General features: G+C 39.4%; 1 protein-coding gene across 4 annotated transcripts in view; it reads left to right on the forward strand.

Annotated features, from left to right (window-relative positions):
- ANO4 (anoctamin 4) overlaps nt 1-21,114 on the forward strand; it is a 461,908-nt gene that overhangs the window by 379,100 nt on the left and 61,694 nt on the right. For all 4 annotated transcript variants that reach the window (XM_068560975.1, XM_068560976.1, XM_068560977.1 and 1 more), the window contains 3 exons: nt 11,328-11,410; nt 17,533-17,673; nt 20,159-20,323. In XM_068560975.1, coding sequence (XP_068417076.1) covers nt 11,328-11,410; nt 17,533-17,673; nt 20,159-20,323 — 389 coding nt within the window. The remainder of the gene's footprint in view (nt 1-11,327; nt 11,411-17,532; nt 17,674-20,158; nt 20,324-21,114) is intronic.

Raw genomic sequence — 21,114 nt, forward strand, 5'->3', positions numbered from 1 at the left:
ATATGTTTTAGTTTGTTCTTTTTAGTACAGAATAGTATTCCATTGCCTGATATATACCAAAATTTGTTTATTCATTTTATCCGTTTATCCAAATGTTGATAAACATTTGGATTCAATCCAGTTTTTAGCGATTATGAATACAGCTGAGACTTAACGGCTATTATAAAATTTTTGGCACATTTGCATAAAAGTCTTTGTATCTATTTCTCCTGGGAAAATAATTAGGAGTGGCATTGCTGGATCATAGAATAATGGAATGTCTAACTTTATAAAAAATTGTTTTCTGAAGTAGCTGTGCCATTGTGCATTCCCAGTAGCATTATATGAGAGCTCCAGGTGTTCCACATCCTCACAAACACCTGGAATTATTAGTCTTTATAATTTTAGTCATCCTAGTGGGTATATAGTGTTATCCCACTGTGGTTTTAATTCGCATTTCCCTGAAGACTAGTGATGTTGAACATCTTTCCGTGAGCTTGTTTGCAATCTGCACATCTTTAGTGAAGTGTTTGTTCAAATGCCCATTTGTTATTGGGTTGTTTGTCTTCTTATTTTTAAGTTAAAAGAGTTATTTATATAATCTGAGTAGAAGTCCTTTAGCATACATATGTTTGCAAATATTTTTCCCAGTTCGTGGCTTTCATTTTTATGTTCTTAATGGTATCTTTTAAAAAGCAAGAGCTTGGAATTCACTGGCAGTCCAGTGGTTAGGACTCCGTGCTTCCAACTGCAGGGGGCACAGGTTTGATCCCTAGCTGGGGAACTAAGATCCCACATACCTTGTGGCATGGCAAACAAACAAACAAATAAATAAATAAATAGTTTAAAATAAAAACAAACAACAAAAAAAAAGGCAAGAGTTTTTACTTTTTTTTTTATAATTTTTTTTTTTTTTAAAGAAACTCCTTTATTTATTTATTTATTTATTTATGGCTGTGTTGGGTCTTCGTTTCTGTGCGAGGGCTTTCTGTAGTTGCGGCAAGTGGGGGCCACTCTTCATCGCGGTGCGCGGGCCTCTCACTATCGCGGCCTCTCTTGTTGCGGAGCACAGGCTCCAGACGCGCAGGCTCAGTAGTTGTGGCTCGCGGGCCTAGTTGCTCCGCGGCATGTGGGATCTTCCCAGATCAGGGCTCGAACCTGTGCCCCCTGCATTGGCAGGCAGATTCTCAACCACTGTGCCACCAGGGAAGCCCAGTTTTTACTTTTGATATATTCCGATTTAATTTTTCTTTTATTCTGTGATTTTTGTTTTTTTAATAAGTCTTTGCCAAACTCAAGGTCCCTAAGATTTTCTTCTATATTTTCTTCTAGAGAGCTTGTAGTTTTAGATCATATATTTAGGTCCATGAGTTATTTCAAGTTGATTTTTGTATATAGTGTAAGGTAAGGGTCAGATCCATTTTTTTGCATATATCGATATCCAGTTGTTCCAGTACTACTTGCTGAAAGATTATCCTTTTCTTCCTTGAATTTTCTTGGCATGTTTTGGTTGAAAATCAGTTGGCCATGTATAGGTCTATATGTGAAATTTTTTTCTGTTTGATCTATATGTGTACTTTTATGTAATAACACTGTCTTGATTATTACAGCATAATAGTAAGCTTTGAAATCTTCCTCTTTTAAAAAATTGTTTGGTCTACTTTAGGTCCTTTGCATTTCCATATAAATTTTAGAATTAACTTGTCAATTTTTACCCCCCAAAAATGCTGATATTTGATTGTGATTGAGTTGAATCAATAAATCAATTTGGGAATACTGAAGACTTACTATCAAATATTTCTACCCATGAATGTCATTTAGCTTTTCATTTATTTAATTGTTCTATAGTTTCTTTAAGCAATGTTATGTAATTTCCAATGTACAGGTCTTGCATGTTCTTAGAAAATTTTCCAGAATCATATTGTCTAGTACTCCAATTACGTGTATGTTAGACTGCTGAATATTATCCTACAGGTTACTTATACTTTGGTCACCCTTTTTCAGTCTTTTTAGTCTTTGTGTTCTCCATGCTCCTTTTTATATTGTTTCCATTGATTTGTCTTCAGGTTCACTGATCTTTTCTTCTGAAAAAGCTAATCTTCTGTTAATCCTATCCAGTGTATTTTTCTTTTCATATCTTGCATTTTTCATCTCAGATTTTAATCAATTGGATCTTTCTGTATATTTTATCACTTTCCCCATTGTGTTCAGGTTTTTATCTACCTTCTTTACATACGAAGCATATTTATGATACAGTTGATTCTTGAACAACACAGATTTGAACTGCACAGGTCCACTTATATGCAGATTTTTTTTCAATAAATATGTACTGCAGTACTACATGATCTGCAATTGGTTGAATCCACAGATGTGGAACTGCTGATATGGAAGGGCTACTATAAAGTTATATGTGAATTTTTCAACTGCGTGGGGGTTGGCACCCTTAACCCCAACACTGTTCAAGGGCCAACTGTAGTTGTTTTGTCATCCTTGCTCTGTCATTTCTAGGCTGTCAGTCTGAGATTGATTGAATTTTATCTTAGTTATAGGTTCTATTTTCCTGCTAATTTGCATTCCTGGTAATTTTTTATTCAGTGCCGGAAAGTGTTGAGTTTTTGGTTTTTGTTGTGTTTCTTTAGCGCTGGACTTTGTTCAGGCATGCAGTTAACTAACTTGCAGCCCTGTTTGATCCTTTTGAAACTTGTGTTTAGCTTGTTTATTGTAAGTCCAGAGACTTACAATAGTCCACAACTAAGGCATCACCTTTAGTAGGCCTCTTATAATACCTATGTATTATAATACTCTGCATTCTGACTAGTGGGATTGTGAACTACTTCTGGCCCTCTGTGAACTCTGAGGATTGTTTAGCTACCAAGCAGCCTCATGTAGTTGCACCCCATGCATGTCAAGAGTAGAGGGGACCTTGTTGCTGATATTGCAGCTTTCTTTTAGTATAGCTCCTTCCTCTCTGGTATTCTGCCCAATAGATAATTGCCAACTCACCCTCCCTACTCAATCTCTGTCTCCCCAGCTCAGTAAGACCACTAGGCTCTGTTTTTGTTCTCCCTGCCTGAACTGTAGCCTGGGAACTGCCTAGAAGCAATGAGTTGGTATGCTCCTAGGGCCCACCTCATTTATTTTTCTCTCGGTGTCACAGGTTTGCACTGTCTCTTGTCCAGTGCTGATAACAGCTATTTCTTATATTGTAGTAGTTAATCCTCATGAGTGGAAGCGAAAGTCCTCAGCCTGTTGCAGTTTAATGGCTTTGTATAGAAGGGAAGCATACCCTCAGACAAGGCCTCAGAGAATTGTGGTTCCCTGGAGAAACTGCCATGATCCCTGGTGTCTCCTAGGCATTACCAGTTCAGAAACAGTGTTGGAATACCCAGAGCTAATCTGACCTGGGGATACAGACTCTTCTAAACTCTGCAAACACCAGTGCATAACCTAGAATGTGAAAATACAGGTATATGGTAGTGAATATTATTTTATAATGACCATCACATTATTCCTCTGTCAGGAAACTTGGGAAACCAAATTAATCACCATATGTTGTTTGAGCATGGGAATCAGTACAGCTAGCAAAATCCCTAGAACATCAAAAGAATGCAATTAATAATTGTTAAATGAATAAAAGAGGGGAGCAAGAACTATTTTTCTTCTGCTTGATTAATCATTCTTATCCCATGTCAGGATACCTTTCTAATATCTACATTAGATGAAACTACCAAATTTGTGTTCTTAGACCCTTGTTTTTCCTCAGCTACCCTTGTTTTTCCCCTATCTGGACACACTGACTTCCTCCAGAAGAGGTCCCAATGCCAGTAATAGTTTCGGCTTCTTAAAATGTAGTCACATTCCTGTCCTTCCTGGATCCCGAGATTACCCTCATCCTGGCATTTTAGAGTGTTTCACAAACTCTCTAGTCACTCATTTATATTCATTTGCATTATTACTTCCAATGGCCTACCTCAAATGTTGCAAATTGGCAACCCATAAAAATATTCTGTTTGGTTTTCACCAATTTTTAAAATATACGAATAAACTCTTAACATTTTAAAATTGAGATAGTCCATGTGAAAATACATTTTCATAGTTCCTTTTGAAAAATTTGAAGAACTGGCCACAGCAGAATCAATGAGAACTGAGAAAAACCTACCACTTTACATGGTGCATACACTTCCCAATTTGTCCCAAACCCCACCACTCTCTATTGTATGGCTTCTTCCAGGTTTTGTACTGATCTGGCCCTTTTAGCATTTGAGTTTGTGACTTCTAGCTAAGCTCACTCATTGTGTGAAGATTTTACAAGTTAAGCTCTCAGGATGTGACTTATTCCTTTATTTCTAGGTTCTTGCAAAGCACATCATTTAAACTCCTCTGCTCTACCCAGCATGGCTCTCATTCAGATTCAGTGGAAAAGTCAAAAGCTTTACAGACAAGCAAAAGCTAAGAGAATTCAGCACTACCAAACCAGTTTACAACAAATTCTAAAGGAACTTCTCTAGGCAAGAAACACAAGAGCAGAGAACAAAAGAGGAAGGGAAGAAAAAAGACCTATAAAAAAAAATTAAGAAAATAGCAGTAGCAACATACATATCAATAATTACCTTAAATGTAAATGGATTAAATGCTCCAACCAAAAGACATAGACTGGCTGAATGGATACAAAAACAAGACTCGTAGATATGCTGTCTACGAGGGACCCACTTCAGATCTAGGAACACATACAGACTGAAAGTGAGAGGATGGAGAAAGGTATTCCATGCAAATGGAAATCAAAAGAAACTGGAGTAGCAATATTCATATCAGACAAAATAGACTTTAAAATAAATTCCTCTGTTCTTCCTCCAAATGAACATTCTCAGAAAGTTATAAAGGACTGAAAAGATGAAATCTGTTAGTATTACTAATTTTACTTTTAAAAATTAAAATTAGCATTGGGGAAAAAAAGACTGAAGGTGTGTACGAAGTAAGTCATTCTGCTTTCCTAGGAAGTAAGAGATTCATCTTGACCAAGTTTCTGAAAATGCTTTGAGTCATCAGACAGCAGGTCATCATTCTGAAATTAAAATCATAGGTACTCACTCATAGGTACTGCTCATTTTATTCCTGGCCAGAGCTCAATTCTTGTTTTTCTCCAAACAAATGGAACATAATCTTTTCTCAAGGAAAGAAGTTAGACTGTAGGATCTTCAAGCTCCTTGTTTTTTCAAAAATAAGAAAAATGCCTTTAAAATTATTTTATGGGATTAAACATAATTTTCCTCTGGACTACCAGTGCAGACATTTTTAAAGTGAAGAATCAAATTAGGCCTCTCAATACCTATTATGTTACCAGAGGGCAAAAATTGGCAGCATTGTATCCCTAGTAGCTTTGGGAATTAGTGTGGACTTTTCCAGGCCTCCCAGAAGAAGAGTATAGATCAGAGAGAAGGATACAGAGCTAATGTCAGGCTCCCACAGTGAACCTATAACCCTGGGGCACAGCACTTCTGATTTATAACTAGTTTCAGCTCCTGTGGTTGGGAGAGTAGGCTTTCTTTGTCTCTCTTTTTGGCTTTTCCCATTTCAATAGGAGTTAAAGCTCCCAGATTAGAGTGTGGTCTCGTAGCTAGGAGTCATGTGGTTAGCACCTCTGGCTCCTACTCTAAATGCCAGTTGCGCCCCGAGTCCTTGTGACAGCCCAAACATCCCTGTTGTGGGTTGCATTGTGTCCCCCCCAAAAAGGATATATTGAGGTTCTAACTCCTGATACCTGTGAAAGTGACCTTATTTGGAAATAGGGTCTTTGAAGATGTAACCAAGTTAAGAGGAGGCCATACTGGATTACCAGTATGACTGGTGTCCTTATAAGAAGAGAAAACAGAGACACAGACACTCACAGGGGAGAATGCCATGTGAAGACAGAGGTAGAGGAGCAGTACCTCTGCAAATCCAGGGATGCCAAGGATTGTGGGAAACCACAAGAAGCTAGGAGAGAAGCATGGAACAGACTCTCCCTCAAAGCTTCCAGTAGGAACCAACCCCACTAACACCTTGATTTTGGACCTGTAAGCTCCAGAACTGTGAAAAAATAAATTGCTGCTGTTTTCAGCCAGAAAAGAGGCAAATCAGGTTCAAATCTCAGTTCTGTTTTTTACTAGCCTTGTGAGTTCTCTGTACCTCAGATTTTTTCATCCATAGGATAATGAAAATAATACCAAACTTTACAAGCTTTTGAGAAAATAAAGATTAGTACCTAAGATGTAATAAATACTTACTATACAGTAACTAAATAAATGGTACAGTATTTCAACCCTGCCATGGAACCTAAGATATGCAGCTGAAAGAGGAGATTTCCCTGCATAGGTCTCTATAAATGCCTTAGGAAGATGATGAAAGATAGTTATTCAATGGGTTTTTTTCTAACTATTTGCAGAATGTTAATCATGGCTATGCTTTCCAGAAGAAACCCTATATCAGTTAGGATGAGTAAAGTTAGCTGCCGTAATATACAAACTGCAAAACCTTGATGCTCAGTAGAAGCCACAAACTTAAAACCCAATCAGGTGTTCCTGGTTGTCAGATAGCCTTCTACGTGGTCATCCAAGTACTCAAATTCCTTCCATCTCTGGCTCCATCCTCTTCTAGATCCTCAGAGTTCTCTCCATTCATCTAGCAAAAGGAGAAAAGAAGCCTAGGGAGGATACACCTACTGCTTAATTCCTCAGCCCGAAAGTGACGCACATCACTTCTACTTACTTTTCACTGGCCAAAATTTGGCTCATGGCCACATATAACTGCAGTAAACCTGGGACATATAATCGCACTATGCTTAGAAAGATGATAAATGGTTTCAGTAAATGCATAGGAGTCAGCCACAAATTGATTTGAAATTAGCCATAGGTATTCTATTTAAGAAAATGATAATAGAGTGTGGCCTGCAGAACACTCTATGTCATGTCTTCCTTTTGTGTCCCTTATGGGCTGCATGTGACAAACTTCTCAATTGTGTGTGATTCGGAGCCAAGAGTGTCCTGCTATTTGAACACTAACCTACCTGAACACTAATCCCAACCCTGTCTGCACTGACAGAAGTCTCAGAATTTCCTAATGTGTCAACTACTGTTGTGAGAGGATTGTTGTTTGGGATTGGCATTAACATCTCAGGTGAACTTTTTTGTGGGTAGATCAGGTAGAAGTACAGGATGGAGAGTTGGGCACAAGCAGGGTCCTTAGGATCCTTGTATGCTGGGCTGGTAACAGGGCTTTATTTTATGGGTGATGTGACTTCATGGACCACCCCCTGCCCAGAGACCTGGTTAGATTGGGGTTTAGAAAAATCATTAGCAGTATGGAAAGATAGATTGGAATCTAAGAAGTTCAAAATGCTAGCAGTAAGTAGCTGAGAAAAAGGAAATTTGGGGGCCAAATTCTTGTGGAAATAATTGCATATATTAGAAAATGTTGACAAAACACTTCAGAATGTTCAGTCTTTTGAGAATCAATATATAAAAGAAATATACTTTTTTAAATTTATTTTTTAAAGATTTTTTTGATGTGGACCAATTTTAAAGTCTTTATTGAATTTGTCACAACGTTGCTTCTGTTTTATGTTTTGGTTTTTTGGCCCCGAGGCATGTGGGATCTCAGCTCCCCGACCAGGGATCGAACCCACTCCCCCTGCATTGGAAAGGCGAAGTCTTAACCACTGGACCACCAGGGAAGTTCCAAAAGAAATATACTTTTAATCAAACTTAATCATAGTAGTGGGCAGTATAAAAGAAAGATATAATATAAAGATATATATATAGAGATGGATAGATATACATATACTTATAGCATAAGCCAGCTTCAAAGGAGACAAAGAGGAAAGTGTGAGCTCATGACATAAGGCAGCATATAACTCACCACACCCAAAGCACATGGGCTCCCAGAGCTGTGTATTTAGACAGAGGACTTAAATCATGGAGTTAAGAGGGTGGGGGATTGGAGCTTTGCCTTGAGAAGAGATCACCTATATTAGTTTGATTACGTCCTAGTTCATACATAGAGATAGAAGCAGATTCCTCCTTAGATGAATGGGGATTTTCACACAAAGACACAAGAAAATGGCAGCTGCACAAACAATTCATTTCTTCTTCTCATCTTCCCAAGTTCTAGAATGGAAGAGAGGAGAGGATTATTGGCCGAAGAAGGGAATTACTGCTTCAAGTTTCTTTCTCCTTGAGGCGGGGTTCAGCCCATGCTGGGGAGAAGGAAGCTGGTGGAATAATTCTTACAGCCACTGGCTTGTCTTGGAAAACATTTCCTACAGACGAGAACCACAGATGGGTCAGTGGGGCTTGTTGGGAGCAGCAACAGCCTATAAGACAGACTGGATGTGTATCCTGTGGCCTTAGGCCATCCCAGAATGACCACCCAGCAAGCCTTTCTGAGGCCAAGGGGTCTTTTCTTATGGAGAAAAGCCACACATTCAAGGCTTGGCTGCCTTGTCTCCTCAAGGCTAGGAGCGACTCTGGAGACCAAAGAGAGAAAATCAATAAAGTGGCATTTGTTTGAAGGGCCAGAGGACCTAGTCAAGGAGGTGTTTCAGGGACCCCATACAAGGACAAGATAATTTGGTGAGGCAGAGGGCAAATGTGCAAAAAGAAGTTAACACAGCAGGCCTGCCTGAGAGAGTCCTGCTTTACAGGGCTGGCCCGTGGCTGGCATCTGGGAACTTAAATTTCAGGAGAGTTTCTACCACCCTAACTGCTAAGAGTAACTTGTTTTACATTTTAAATGGTTTGCTCAAACATTATGGTTTGTGCTGAATACCTACCTGATTTTTTGTGAGGCTTGGGAACTTTGGAACGTGCTAGGCAAAGGATGCCTATATGACCAGCCCCTGATAAGAAACCCTGGGCACTGAGTTTCTAATGAACTTCCCTGTTAGACAACATTTCATGTGTTGTCACAACTCATTGCTGGGGAATTAAGTACATGCTGTGTGACTCCACTGGGAGAGGACTCTTGGAAGCTTGCACCTGGTTTCCACCAGACTTCACCCCATGTGCCTTTTCCCTCTGCTGATTTTGCTTTATATCCTTTCACCGTAGTAAATCTTAGCCATATGTACCACTATATGCTGAGTTCTATGAGTCCCCCTAGTGAATCATCAAGACTGGAGGTGGTCTTGGGAACCCCTAACACAATAAGACTCCTGGCAAGGATTCCAGTGGAAAATAGCTGCTCAGCATTTGGCACTTTTCTTTTTTCGTTTTTAATTGGAGTATAGTTGATTTACAATGTTGTGTTAGTTTCAGGTGTACAGCAAAGTGAATCAGTTATACATATACATGTATCTATTCTTTTTTAGATTCTTTTCCCATATAGGTCATTACGTAGTATTGAGTAAAGTTCCCTGTGCTATACAGTAGGTCCTTATTAGTTATCTGTTTTATATATAGTAGTGTGTATATGTCAATCCCAATCTCCCAGTTTATCCCTCCCCCCTTTCCCCCTGGTAACCATAAGTTTGTTTTCTACAGCTGTGACTCTGTTTCAGTTTTGTAAATAAGTTCATTTGTACATTTTTTTTAGATTCCACATATAAGTGATATTATATGATATTTGTCTTTTCTCTGTCTGACTTACTTCACTCAGTATGACAATCTCTAGGTCCATTCATGTTGCTGCAAATGGCATTATTTCATTCTTTTTTATGGCTGATGTTCCATTGTATATATGTACCACACATCTTCTTTATCTACTCCTCTGTCAATGGACATTTAGATTGCTTCCATGTCTTGGCTGTTGTAAATAGTTTGGCACTTTTATTAACCTCCAAAGACGTATGTTTGTTTCCATTTCCCACTTCTAGAATTAAGCACTTGATTATTTTAGGCGTGACTTTCTTAACAACTATACTCTGAATTTTTCAGATTTTAGAGAGGCACTGGGGTGCATATATCATATATTCTATAATACCCCATGAGGTCTGGGAAGGACCCCATATTCAAATACATTAATATGGCTGCTTTCAACATATGTATACTCTCACTAAGAGGGATAAATGAAGACTTTGAGTAGCCTCACCTCAGTCGAAGTCACAGCTTGCCACAAGATGAATTTGTGCCAAACTTCGGGGAAGAAACTTACAATTTTTAGAGCATTTTGAATTTTGCCATTGCGGATAGGGATCATATTGCCATCCCTCATTTGCTTAGCAGGAAATCGAGAATTAGAAAAGTTAATTTGTTTGCCAGTGGTAGCACAGCTTGTATCTGAGCTGGATTTCAAATCTAGGAATGTCTAGGTCACAAGCCAGAGAGCTCTTAACTATTACCCTATGCTGTCTTTCCAGTTACTTATTTTTAAATATGTCTTCTGTGTCCGAATACCACTAATAAGGAGGTAGTGTGGGAGCAAGGGGGAGTAGAAAAGAAGGGAGTAGTTATCTCTCTTTGGAATGGACATTTGGCTGTTTACCTTACCCCCATGAAACTGATTCCAAATATATGACATATTTTTCCCTTTTGAAGTCTGACTACACAGCAAGGCCCAATAGAGATGGTCAACAATTACCTCTCCTAGGGTATCTCTGTGATATCCTTAGTTGCAGTGATCCTCTGAGTAACTGAGTGTATGTGTTCCCTCATCGGGCTTGTGACTTCCAAGGCAGCAGGAATGTGTCTTGATTATTTTTTGATCTCTCTATCATTTTATAATGCTCAACAATTCATTTGCGTTAATATTTTTAAATTGAATTGAGTAGAAAGTTACTTTGGCTAAATGAGGCTCACTCCAAGCTTTACCTGGGTAGGGAGGCCAACAGGTTTGGAAAGGTTCTTAACAGAATTTACACACTTTTGTCTTCAATGTGACAATAAAGAGATGGTTTGGAGAAAAGAGAAGCAACAGGACAGCTTCCTCCAACAAAATAGCTTCCTTCAGTAAAATAGGAAGATACAGTCTACACAGATATATATCCTGAGAAGAATTTGGGGGACAAGAAATCACTGGCAATCAAATACATGTGAACTGCTAAGCTTTGCTTTTCCTTTTCTGCCTCTCATTTTTCAAATGATGTTGGTGACCTAGTTTTCTGTATTCTTACATCTCAGGTGCTTTGTCATTCTAGTAAGTCTGCTCTACTGTGACTTGCAAATCAGCTTAATTTAAATCTCTAAGTTTTCATTGTGTTTGACAGAGACTTAGTAATTCTCAGAAAATGATCCTTGTTAAATAAAGTTTATCTAGAAATTCTGATATTCAAGAATGCTTACACAAACTGTCATTCTTTACAATGGCTTCATTATCCATTGACACAGTTAAAGGCATTGTTTTATTTGAAAATGTCTGCCTTTCTCTGCTTGTTCCAGCGACAGTTTTCCTGGAGTTTTGGAAAAGACGCAGAGCAGTAATTGCTTATGACTGGGATTTGATAGACTGGGAAGAAGAGGAGGTTTGTATCATTTACCTCAATTTTTTTTTTTTTAAAAGCTGATAACCAAGAAATACACAGTCCCTCTTGAGGCATCGCTCTCTGCCCTGTGATGGAAGTCAGGTTGATTCATAAAGCATTTTTTATACCTGTCTTTACAGGAAATTTCAAGCGGAATTTAAAAAAACAAAAACAAAAACAAAACACAGAACATTTTGATTTCTTAGTGGAGTAAAATTCCATGACTAAGTAAAGCATTTCACTTGTAGGTAGAGGCATCAGAAGAATTGGTAGTAAGATTTGTTTAGTTTCCTTAAATATGATCCATTCTCTTTACTTTACCAGAAGGAGAATATTAGTTTTACGATTGTAGGCACATGGAAGCAGACCTCCTAAGTACTCCAAGGAAATAGTTCTGTGAACTCTTCAGGACCCTGGACAGTGGCCAGATGTGCACAGGCTCAGAAGTATTCCCCTAAGTGATAAATACTGAGGGGAAACCACTCCTCAAACAGCCTCTTTGGTGGATGTGGCTAAAAGCAGGACCAGCTGTAGATAAAACTGTCCAGGAGAGGTAAACTCAGTCCCACAGGCTTCACCTTCTCAGCACATCACTCTCCCTTTATCCCCTTCTAGGCCAATACACCATGCCCTTTCCTAACCTGTGTCTGGTCTTTATCCTCTCTCTCCTTGCCCCATTCCTGTCAGAAGTCTCGAGGGCCCATGGGTGGGTCTGGTCACCATGTGCCCAGCCTGAACTCCTCTTCCCTTCCTCTCATCCATTATCTCCTACCGCTCCTGAGAACCATTTCCTCAGAGCCTTGCTGGGCCAGTAAATCAAATACACTAGTCATATATGATATGATAATGGGTATCAGTGGGTGTTTTCCTTCCAAGAGACACACATACATATTTTTATAAATTGAAAGGAATCTTCTGTAAACATAACTGAGAATTTTAGCCCTGGGCTAGGCTTGGTGGGGGAGATAATTTTGAGGGGAGTGTTTTTCCCTTCCAATCATGCCTCATGGATGGCTGCCTTTTCTCCTCACACCCATGAACACATTTGGGTAGTTTTTAAATCTAGAAATGATACTGGGATTCTCAGCAATCCCTGTTCTTGTGATGAGGCCTCTCTCATGCTTTTATAAGCATGCATTCTCTAGAAGATGGTTTTCTGAGTTGGAAGAGACTGCCCAGGTGACTTCTGGGGGCTACCAGCCACAGCCAGGCTGCATTCAAGACTTCCTCCTGGGTGGAGCTGTTCTGGTTTTTGTTACATGTGTTTATGGGAGTGGCTTTCAAGTGGGATGGAAAATGCTCTTTCCTGGGAAGCCGAGTCACCACTAGGCAGCTGTGTCATCTAAGACAAATTACTTCATCTTTGGATTTTTTTCATTTCTAAAGAGAAATGTTTCTAAATTTTCCCCTTTCAGCTATAAAGTGTGGCATTAAATAACTTTGACTAAACCAGTCTAAAGTCACTGTTGGCCCTTGTGGTGGGCCCACAATGTGAGTACCCTTAGGGTAAACATATCCCTTGTTTACCCTTAGGGTAAACATATCCCTTCAGAAGTCTAGAGCTTCTGAACTCCCAGCCCTGTTAAAAAGCATGGAGTGCTGAACCCTGCTTTCACTCAGCACACCTGTGTACAGGAACTCACATCAGGGGCCATATGCAGTTCTATTTCTGTTTGGGATTCATTGTAGAAATGCCTCTTCCATCTAGCCTGTGGTTCTCAGCTTGCTGTACAGAAGAGCCCAGACATGCTGCATGCCTTCTTCAGGGGTAACCCAGGATGTTACTTTGCTAGGGCCACCATAACAAAATGCCACTGACTGGGTGGCTTAAGCAAAATAAGTTGATTGTCTCACAGTTTGGAGGCTAGAAGTCTGAGATCAAGGTATTGGCAGGGCTGGTTTCTTCTGAGGGCCATGAGGGAAGGATCTGTTCCCAGTCTCTCTCCTTGGGTTGTAGATAGCCATCTACTCCCTGTATCTTCACATTGTCTTCTCTCTGTGCATGTCTCTGTCTAAATTTTCTCTTCCTATAAGGAAACTAGTCATGTTGGATTAAGGTCCACCCTAATGACCTCACTTTAACTTAATTACATCTGTAGAGACCCTGTCTCCAAATATAGACACATTCTGAGATACTGAGGGGTAGGACTTCAACTTATGAATTGGGGGGTGGGGTGGGGATACAATTCAGCCTGTAACACCCAGGATGACAGGTCTGGCTCCATGACTGGCCTCCTTTTCTGGGTGATTAACTCAGTGACCCTTGATGACACTTATAGCCTAATGAATTAAGTTTCCCAAAGAAGCAGAATATTCTAGATCTGTTTATATCCTAAAGTGTAACTACCTAAAATAAAGGAGGCAGAGGCTGTTTATAACTGTATCTCCCCCTGACCTTCCCCATTACCTGCCACTGTGTAAAGTCAGCATTGGGCTTATCCTGTGGCAGGAGATGGGCTGCCCTTCCTCCTACACAGGGAGGCCACTACCAGACTGTACCCATCCTCCATAATCTCTCTTCTGTCAGCTCCTTCTTTGCTTTCTGTCAGTACCTTCATCTGAGTGTTGAGCATTTCTGCCTGGACTAACTCAATCTCCATTGCACCAGAATTTCTGCTTATATTCCCTCCTCTTCCAAGACACTCATGTAGAACAAGTTCTTAATTAACCAGAGTGACTTCAAAATACCGTTTTCCTGATTATCTTTTCCTAATCCCATAATTGCTTTTTAGTCAGAAGCTTTTCACATTGGATGGGGCTCAACTCAATGAAATAAAATCTCAGCTTGATTTAGAATTAGAGGAACCTTGATTTTAGCTGGATTTGAAAGGTATTTACCTTGTTTTCAATACCACTTAAGAATACATTTCAAGTCCCTCCCATCATAAAACTTGCACAAGCCTCTTAGATACCCTCATCCACCAGAGGGCAGACAGCAGAAGCAAGAAGAACTACAATCCTGCAACCTGTGGAACAAAAACCACATTCACAGAAAGCTACACAAGATGAAAAGGCAGAGGGCTACGTATCAGATGAAGGAACAAGATAAAACCCAGAAAAACAACTGAATGAAGTGGAGATAGGCAACCTACCAGAAAAAGAATTCAGTTAATGACAGTGAAGATGATCCAGGGTCTCAGAAAATGGAGGCAAAGATCAAGAAGATATGCAAGAAATGTTTAACAAAGACCTAGAAGAATCAAAGAACAAACAGAGATGAACAATACAATAACTGAAATGAAAAATACACTAGAAGGAATCAATAGCAGAATAACAGAGGCAGAAGAACGGATAGGTGACCTGGAAGACAGAATGGTGGAATTCACTGCCACGGAACAGATTAAAGAAAAAAGAATGAAAAGAAATGAAGACAGACTAAGAGACCTCTGGGACAACATTAAATGCAACAACATTTGCATTATAGGGGTCCCAGAAGGAGAAGAGAGAGAGAAAGGACCCAAGAAAATATTTGAAGAGATTATAGTCGAAAACTTCCCTAACATGGGAAAGGAAATAGCCACCCAAGTCCAGGAAGTGCAGAGAGTCCCAGGCAGGATAAATCCAAGGAGAAACACGCCGAGACACACAGTAATCAAATTGACAAAAATTAAAGACAAAGAAAAATTATTGAAAGCAACAAGGGAAAAACGACAAATAACATACAAGGGAACTCCCATAAGGTTAACAGCTGATTTCTCAGCAGAAACTCTGTAAGCCAGAAGGGAGTGGCATGATATATTGAAAGTGATGAAAAGGAAGAACCCACAACCAAGATTACTCTACCCGGCAAGGATCTCATTCAGATTCGATGGAGAAATCAAAAGCTTTACAGACAAGCAAAAGCTACGAGAATTCAGCACCACCAAACCAGCTTTACAACAAATGCTAAAGGAACTTCTCTAAGTGGGAAACACAAGAGAAGAAAAGGACCTACAAAAACAAACCCATAACTATTAAGAACATGTTAATAGGGACAGACATATCGATAATTTCCTTAAATGTGAATGGATAAAATGCTCCAACCAAAAGACACAGCTGGCTGAATGGATACAAAAACAAGACCCATCTGTATGCTGTCTACAAGAGACCCACTCTTCAGACCTAGGGACACATACAGACTGAAAGTGAAGGGATGGAAAAAGATATTCCATGCAAATGGAAATCAAAAGAAAGCTGGAGTAGTGATTCTCATATCAGACAAAATAGACTTTAAAATAAAGACTATTACAAAAGACAAAGAAGGACACTACATTATGATCAAGGGATCAATCCAAGAGGAAGATATAACAATTATAAATATATATGCACCCAACATAGGAGCACCTCAATACATAAGGCAACTGCTAACAGCTATAAAAGAGGAAATCGACAGTAACACAGTAATAGTGGGGGACTTTAACACCTCACTTACACCAATGGACAGATCATCCAAACAGAAAATTAATAAGGAAACAGAAGCTTTAAATGACACAGTAGACCAGATAGATTTAATTGATATTTATAGGACGTTCCATCCAAAAACAGCAGATTACACTTTCTTCTCAAGGGCACACGGAACATTCTCCAGGATAGATCACATCTTGGGTCACAAATCAAGCCTCAGTAAATTTAAGAAAATTGAAATCATATCAAGCATCTTTTCGGACCACAACGCTATGAGATTAGAAATCAGCTACAGGGGGAAAAAAACGTAAAAAACACAAACATGTGGGGGCTAAACAATACGTTACTAAATAACCAAGAGATCACTGAAGAATCAAAGATGAAATCAAAAAATATCTAGAGACAAATTACAATGAAAACACAATGATCCAAAACCTATGGGATGCAGCAAAAGCAGTTCTAAGCAGGAAGTTTATAGCTATACAAGCCTACCTCAAGAAACAAGAAAAATCTCAAATAAATAATTTAACCTTACACCTAAAGGAACTAGAAAAAGAAGAACAAACAAAACCCAAAGTTAGTTGAAGGAAAGAAATCATAAAGATCAGAGCAGAAATAAATGAAATAGAAACAAAGCAATAGCAGAGATCAATAAAACTAAAAGCTGGTTCTTTGAGAAGACAAACAAAATTGATAAACCATTAGCTAGACTCATCAAGAAAAGGAGGGAGAGGACTCAAATCAATAAAATTAGAAATGAAAAAGGAGAAGTTACAACAGACACTGAAGAAATACAAAGCATCCTAAGAGACTACTACAAGCAACTCTATGCCAATAAAATGGACAACCTGGAAGAAATGGACAACTTCTTAGAAAGGTATAAGCTTCCAAGACTGAACCAGGAAGAAATAGAAAATATGAACAGACCAATCACAAGTAATGAAATTGAAACTGATTAAAAATCGTCCAACAAACAAAAGTCCAGGACCAGATGGCTTCACAGGTGAATTCATTTAGAGAAGAGCTAACACCCATCCTTCTTCACCTCTTCCAAAAAATTGCAGAGGAAGGAACACTCCCAAACTCATTCTATGAGGCCACCATCACCCTGATACCAAAACCAAAGATACTACAAAAAAAGAAAATTACAGACCAGTATCACTGATGAACATAGATGCAAAAATCCTCAACAACAACAACAACAAAAAGAATACGTTTCAAACCTATGGTTACGGGTGAATGACATCTATAGGAGCTTATAAAAAAAATAGATGCACCATGTTTTTAACTGCCTAAATCGAAAAATTTAAAAATTGTAGAAAACTAATAATTATATTGCCATTATAACTCACAAAACGAATTCTGAACATTTTGTTGTTCAGAAGCTTTCTTTGTCCTGGTGTCCACATCACTCCCCGGTAATAAAAGTAAAAGCTTATTAGTTGTTTCAAACCACCAGGGACAGGACAAGTTGGTCTCTTTTCTCATTCTCAGTTTCTTTCTTCAAGCATAGTTTAAAAAGATAATAGAGACACTTAACTATTAGTCTAAATTACATAGCCTTGATGATAAAAAGTCTAGATCATCATTCTGCAGATTTTCTTTAAGTGGCCGGTTTCCAAGCCCATGTCATTGACTGTGGCATTTGTTGACTCAGTTTTCCTGTGGGGTAAAATGACTTTTTTCTTATTGTCTGAGCAGTTCTTCAGTACATAAAAATGTGTCTGCTTGTTCTTTAGGAAGAAATACGGCCCCAGTTTGAAGCCAAGTATTCCAAGAAAGAGCGGATGAATCCCATTTCGGGAAAACCAGAACCATATCAAGCATTTGCAGATAAATGCAGCCGACTTATTGTTTCTGCATCTGGAATATTCTTTATGGTCTGAAACTTTTTTACAAAACTCTTTCTTTCATAAAGTACAAACCTGTAGCATGGTAACAACAATAATCATATCAAGTGTTTGGATATATTTTTGCACGTTCTGTTATTTAGTCCTCACAACCATTCTACGTGGTGGTCAGGCATGGCATTGCCGTCCCCATTTTACAGGTGGAGCAACTGAGACTCCAGAAGGGTAAAGGGCTTGCCCAGATTAGCCAAGAAATGGACAAGAGCTCAGATCCTCTAGTCTGCTGTTCTTTGCATTTGTCTCTCTATGTCATAATGAAAGGAACTAAAACTATGAGATAGTATTAATACCTACAGCAGTGTTTTTCAAATATTTTTTTTACAATGCCCATACAGTAAGAAATACAAACGTTGTCATAACCTAGTATATACTACGCAAATACATGTATAAAACTGAATATGGTAATTGAAACAATGTTCATCTTTATAATATGCAAGGAACTCTGATTTTTTTTGTTTTATTACAGTCTATTTTTTAATGCCAGCTATAACTCCCTAACATTTATTTCACTAATGATTATATAAGTTTGCAAAACACTAATTTGAAGCTGGATTGTTAGCTTTTCCTAAAAAGAAGTCGTTTTATGATCAACTTTGACCCTGTCCATTACTGAACAAAACATATGCAAATTTGTCAGAAATGTCGTTTTAGACAGGAAAGGATGGTTAAGATCCTCCTTTCCTCTTTTCAAATAGCAAGTGTTTGTAAGTATATATCCTAGTTGGTTAGAGTGGGAAGGACAAGACAATAGAAAATTCAGACAATCTACCCCCTGTAGCCAGAAAGAAACTGAGCCCAGTGTCCCTCGGCTCAGATCAAGACTCAGATCCATGCCCTTCTACAGATTCTGCTTTGTTAGCAATTGTGTCGGGCTTTGCCTTCTATAAGTGCATTCACATTTATTGTTTGGGGTTTTGTTTCTCACAACAAGACTTAAGGACATAAATTAAGGTTTCCTTGTTCTACAGATGGGGTAGATCATAGAGGCAGAAGCCAGGGAAAGGACAAGCTACGTGCCCAAGGTCACACTGCTAGCTCATAGCTGAACCAGGACTCAGAGCTAACTTCTGACTCTGAGTCCAGTGAACTTTCCATTCTACCGTATTGCCACCCTTGTCTATAATTCAGTGTAGTTCTCACCTGTCTCCCTATCAACAGCTCCAGGATTCAGACGTGGGCGGTTTTTGTTTCTTTGTTTTCTATTATTATTACTACTACTACTAATACTACTTTAGCCAGTTCAGCTAGAGTTCATACCTGAGCTTTTAGAGCATGTCACTCATAGTAAGCCAGAAATAGAGTCTGTGAGAAACACAGAAAAAGCTTCTATAAAGAAAGGAATCTCTAAGTTGGCAGAGGCTGTCCTGAGGCCCAGCTTTAAGATCCAGTTTTTGACAACTATGTAAGCTAAGGTCTCTGCTCAAAGACATATTAAGCAAGTCATCTAATGAAAGCCACAAAACTTTTTGGAATCTCAAATTCCCATTTTTCATAGAGAGAGAAGATATGCCATATTCTTCTCAAACGCCAGGAAATGTTCAGAGGAAGATGCCTCAGTTCAGGCTGTGTATATATCCGATAAATAAGAGTATGCACTTCTCATAGGCTTCTTCAGCGACAAATAACTGAGCACTTGGCATGATGCTAAGTTGCTGCAGAAATGACACTTACCATCCTTACCCGTATGGAGCTTACCATCTAAGTGGGAGAGACTAGCAATAATCAAACAAATTGTTAGAAATTATAAGTCGTATACTGAAAGAAGAGTATAGGTACCCTATAACAAAGAAAACGCCTGGGGGGAGGAGTGGGGCTTCATGAAAAGCATTAATTATGAAGTAGTTCTTGAGCTGAGATGTGAAGAATGAGTTAGGTATTAACTAGATGCATGAGGGTGTGTGTGTGTGTGTGTGTGTGTGTGTGTGTTTGGCAGGGGAATGGGTAGATCAGCGTTTTGGGCAAAGGAACTGGTCTTGAAGATTAAGGATGCTTAGCCCATTGGAAACAATAAAAAAAGGTCTAGAGTCTCCAGAGGGAGGGGAAAAACACTCAGTGGGGCTGGAGAGACTCTTCCAGGCCACCATAAGGGCTTTGCTTTTATCCTAAAAGGAAGCCAATAAATAGTTTTAAACAGAAGAGTGACAACGATAAGATTTCCACAATAAATATCTGTTCATTTGCTCAATCTGATATTCTGTTTAATAGTTACCCCATAGCTTAATGGTTTATCAGCTCTCAAGTTCTGCAGCTTTTCTATTTGGATAACAAAGAACATACAAACAGACAAGAGAAAGCATCAACCACATGAAAAGTGTGCATTTTGTTGTGGCGTCTTGAGTCAGGACCACTGCCGCTTTATCTCGTTTCCTCATCCGAGGATTTTCCAGGTGGCGGGAGCCCCTTCCTCCAACATTCCATCACAGTGCTCACTGGGTGTCCTCTGTCTTCCTGCCAGATCTGCGTGGTGATCGCCGCCGTGTTCGGGATCGTCATTTACAGGGTGGTGACCGTCAGCACTTTCGCTGCCTTTAAGTGGGCGTTAATCAGGAATAATTCTCAGGTTGCAACCACAGGGACTGCCGTGTGCATCAATTTCTGCATCATCATGCTGCTGAACGTGGTAAGTGAGCTGCAAGGTAACTAGTCAAATGGATAAAATGTGTGTGCTACAGGTGAGTTTTCTTCTGTTTCTAAAGGGACCTGGCCTTAGAGAGGCTGGTCAATTATGTGGCACTTATGGCCTGGCTGCAAAGTGCCTGGCATAAGCTGTACTCATCTGGGGATACAGAAGGCCTGAGTCAAATCTGGCCTCCAGGATTTTCTACATTGTAAGACTGGGCAAGGCACTTGCCCTCTCTGAACCTCAGTTCCCTTATTTATCCAGTAAGATAACACTGTATACCCCTTGGGGAAATTTAGAGAAAAACTATATTTTAAAGGCCCAGCTCAGACTCTGTGACATAGCTCAGTAGTGTTGGTTCCTGTTTCCTTTTGCTTCTGAATGATGGGAAATTAGTATCCAAAGCATTTCTTGCGATAACCCAGCAAGGAATATTTCAGGGTGGTACTTGTAGCTTGTGTTGATTTCAGGTTTTTTTCAAATGTATATTTCAGCCCAGCTGTCTCCCTTGAACCCCAAACATCCTCACGTAACACACGTAACCCCCAACTCCCCATCTTCCCTCCAGAATGAGCTCCTCCTGCGGCCTCCGCATTGTAGTCGCCCAGGCTGAAACTCCTCTGCTTCTCTCAGCATCGAAATGTATCCAGAATTTGATCACTTTTCACACATCCCCAGTCCCCACCTTGGTCCAGGTCCCCAGCATATCCCACCTGGATTATTGCAGTGCTTTCCGAGCTGGTCTCCCAGCTTCCACATCTGCTTCCCTCAATCCAGGCTCATCATAGCAG

The sequence above is a fragment of the Eschrichtius robustus genome, chromosome 13 (genome assembly GCF_028021215.1).
Source record: "Eschrichtius robustus isolate mEscRob2 chromosome 13, mEscRob2.pri, whole genome shotgun sequence".
NCBI classification, from domain to species: Eukaryota; Metazoa; Chordata; class Mammalia; order Artiodactyla; family Eschrichtiidae; genus Eschrichtius; species Eschrichtius robustus.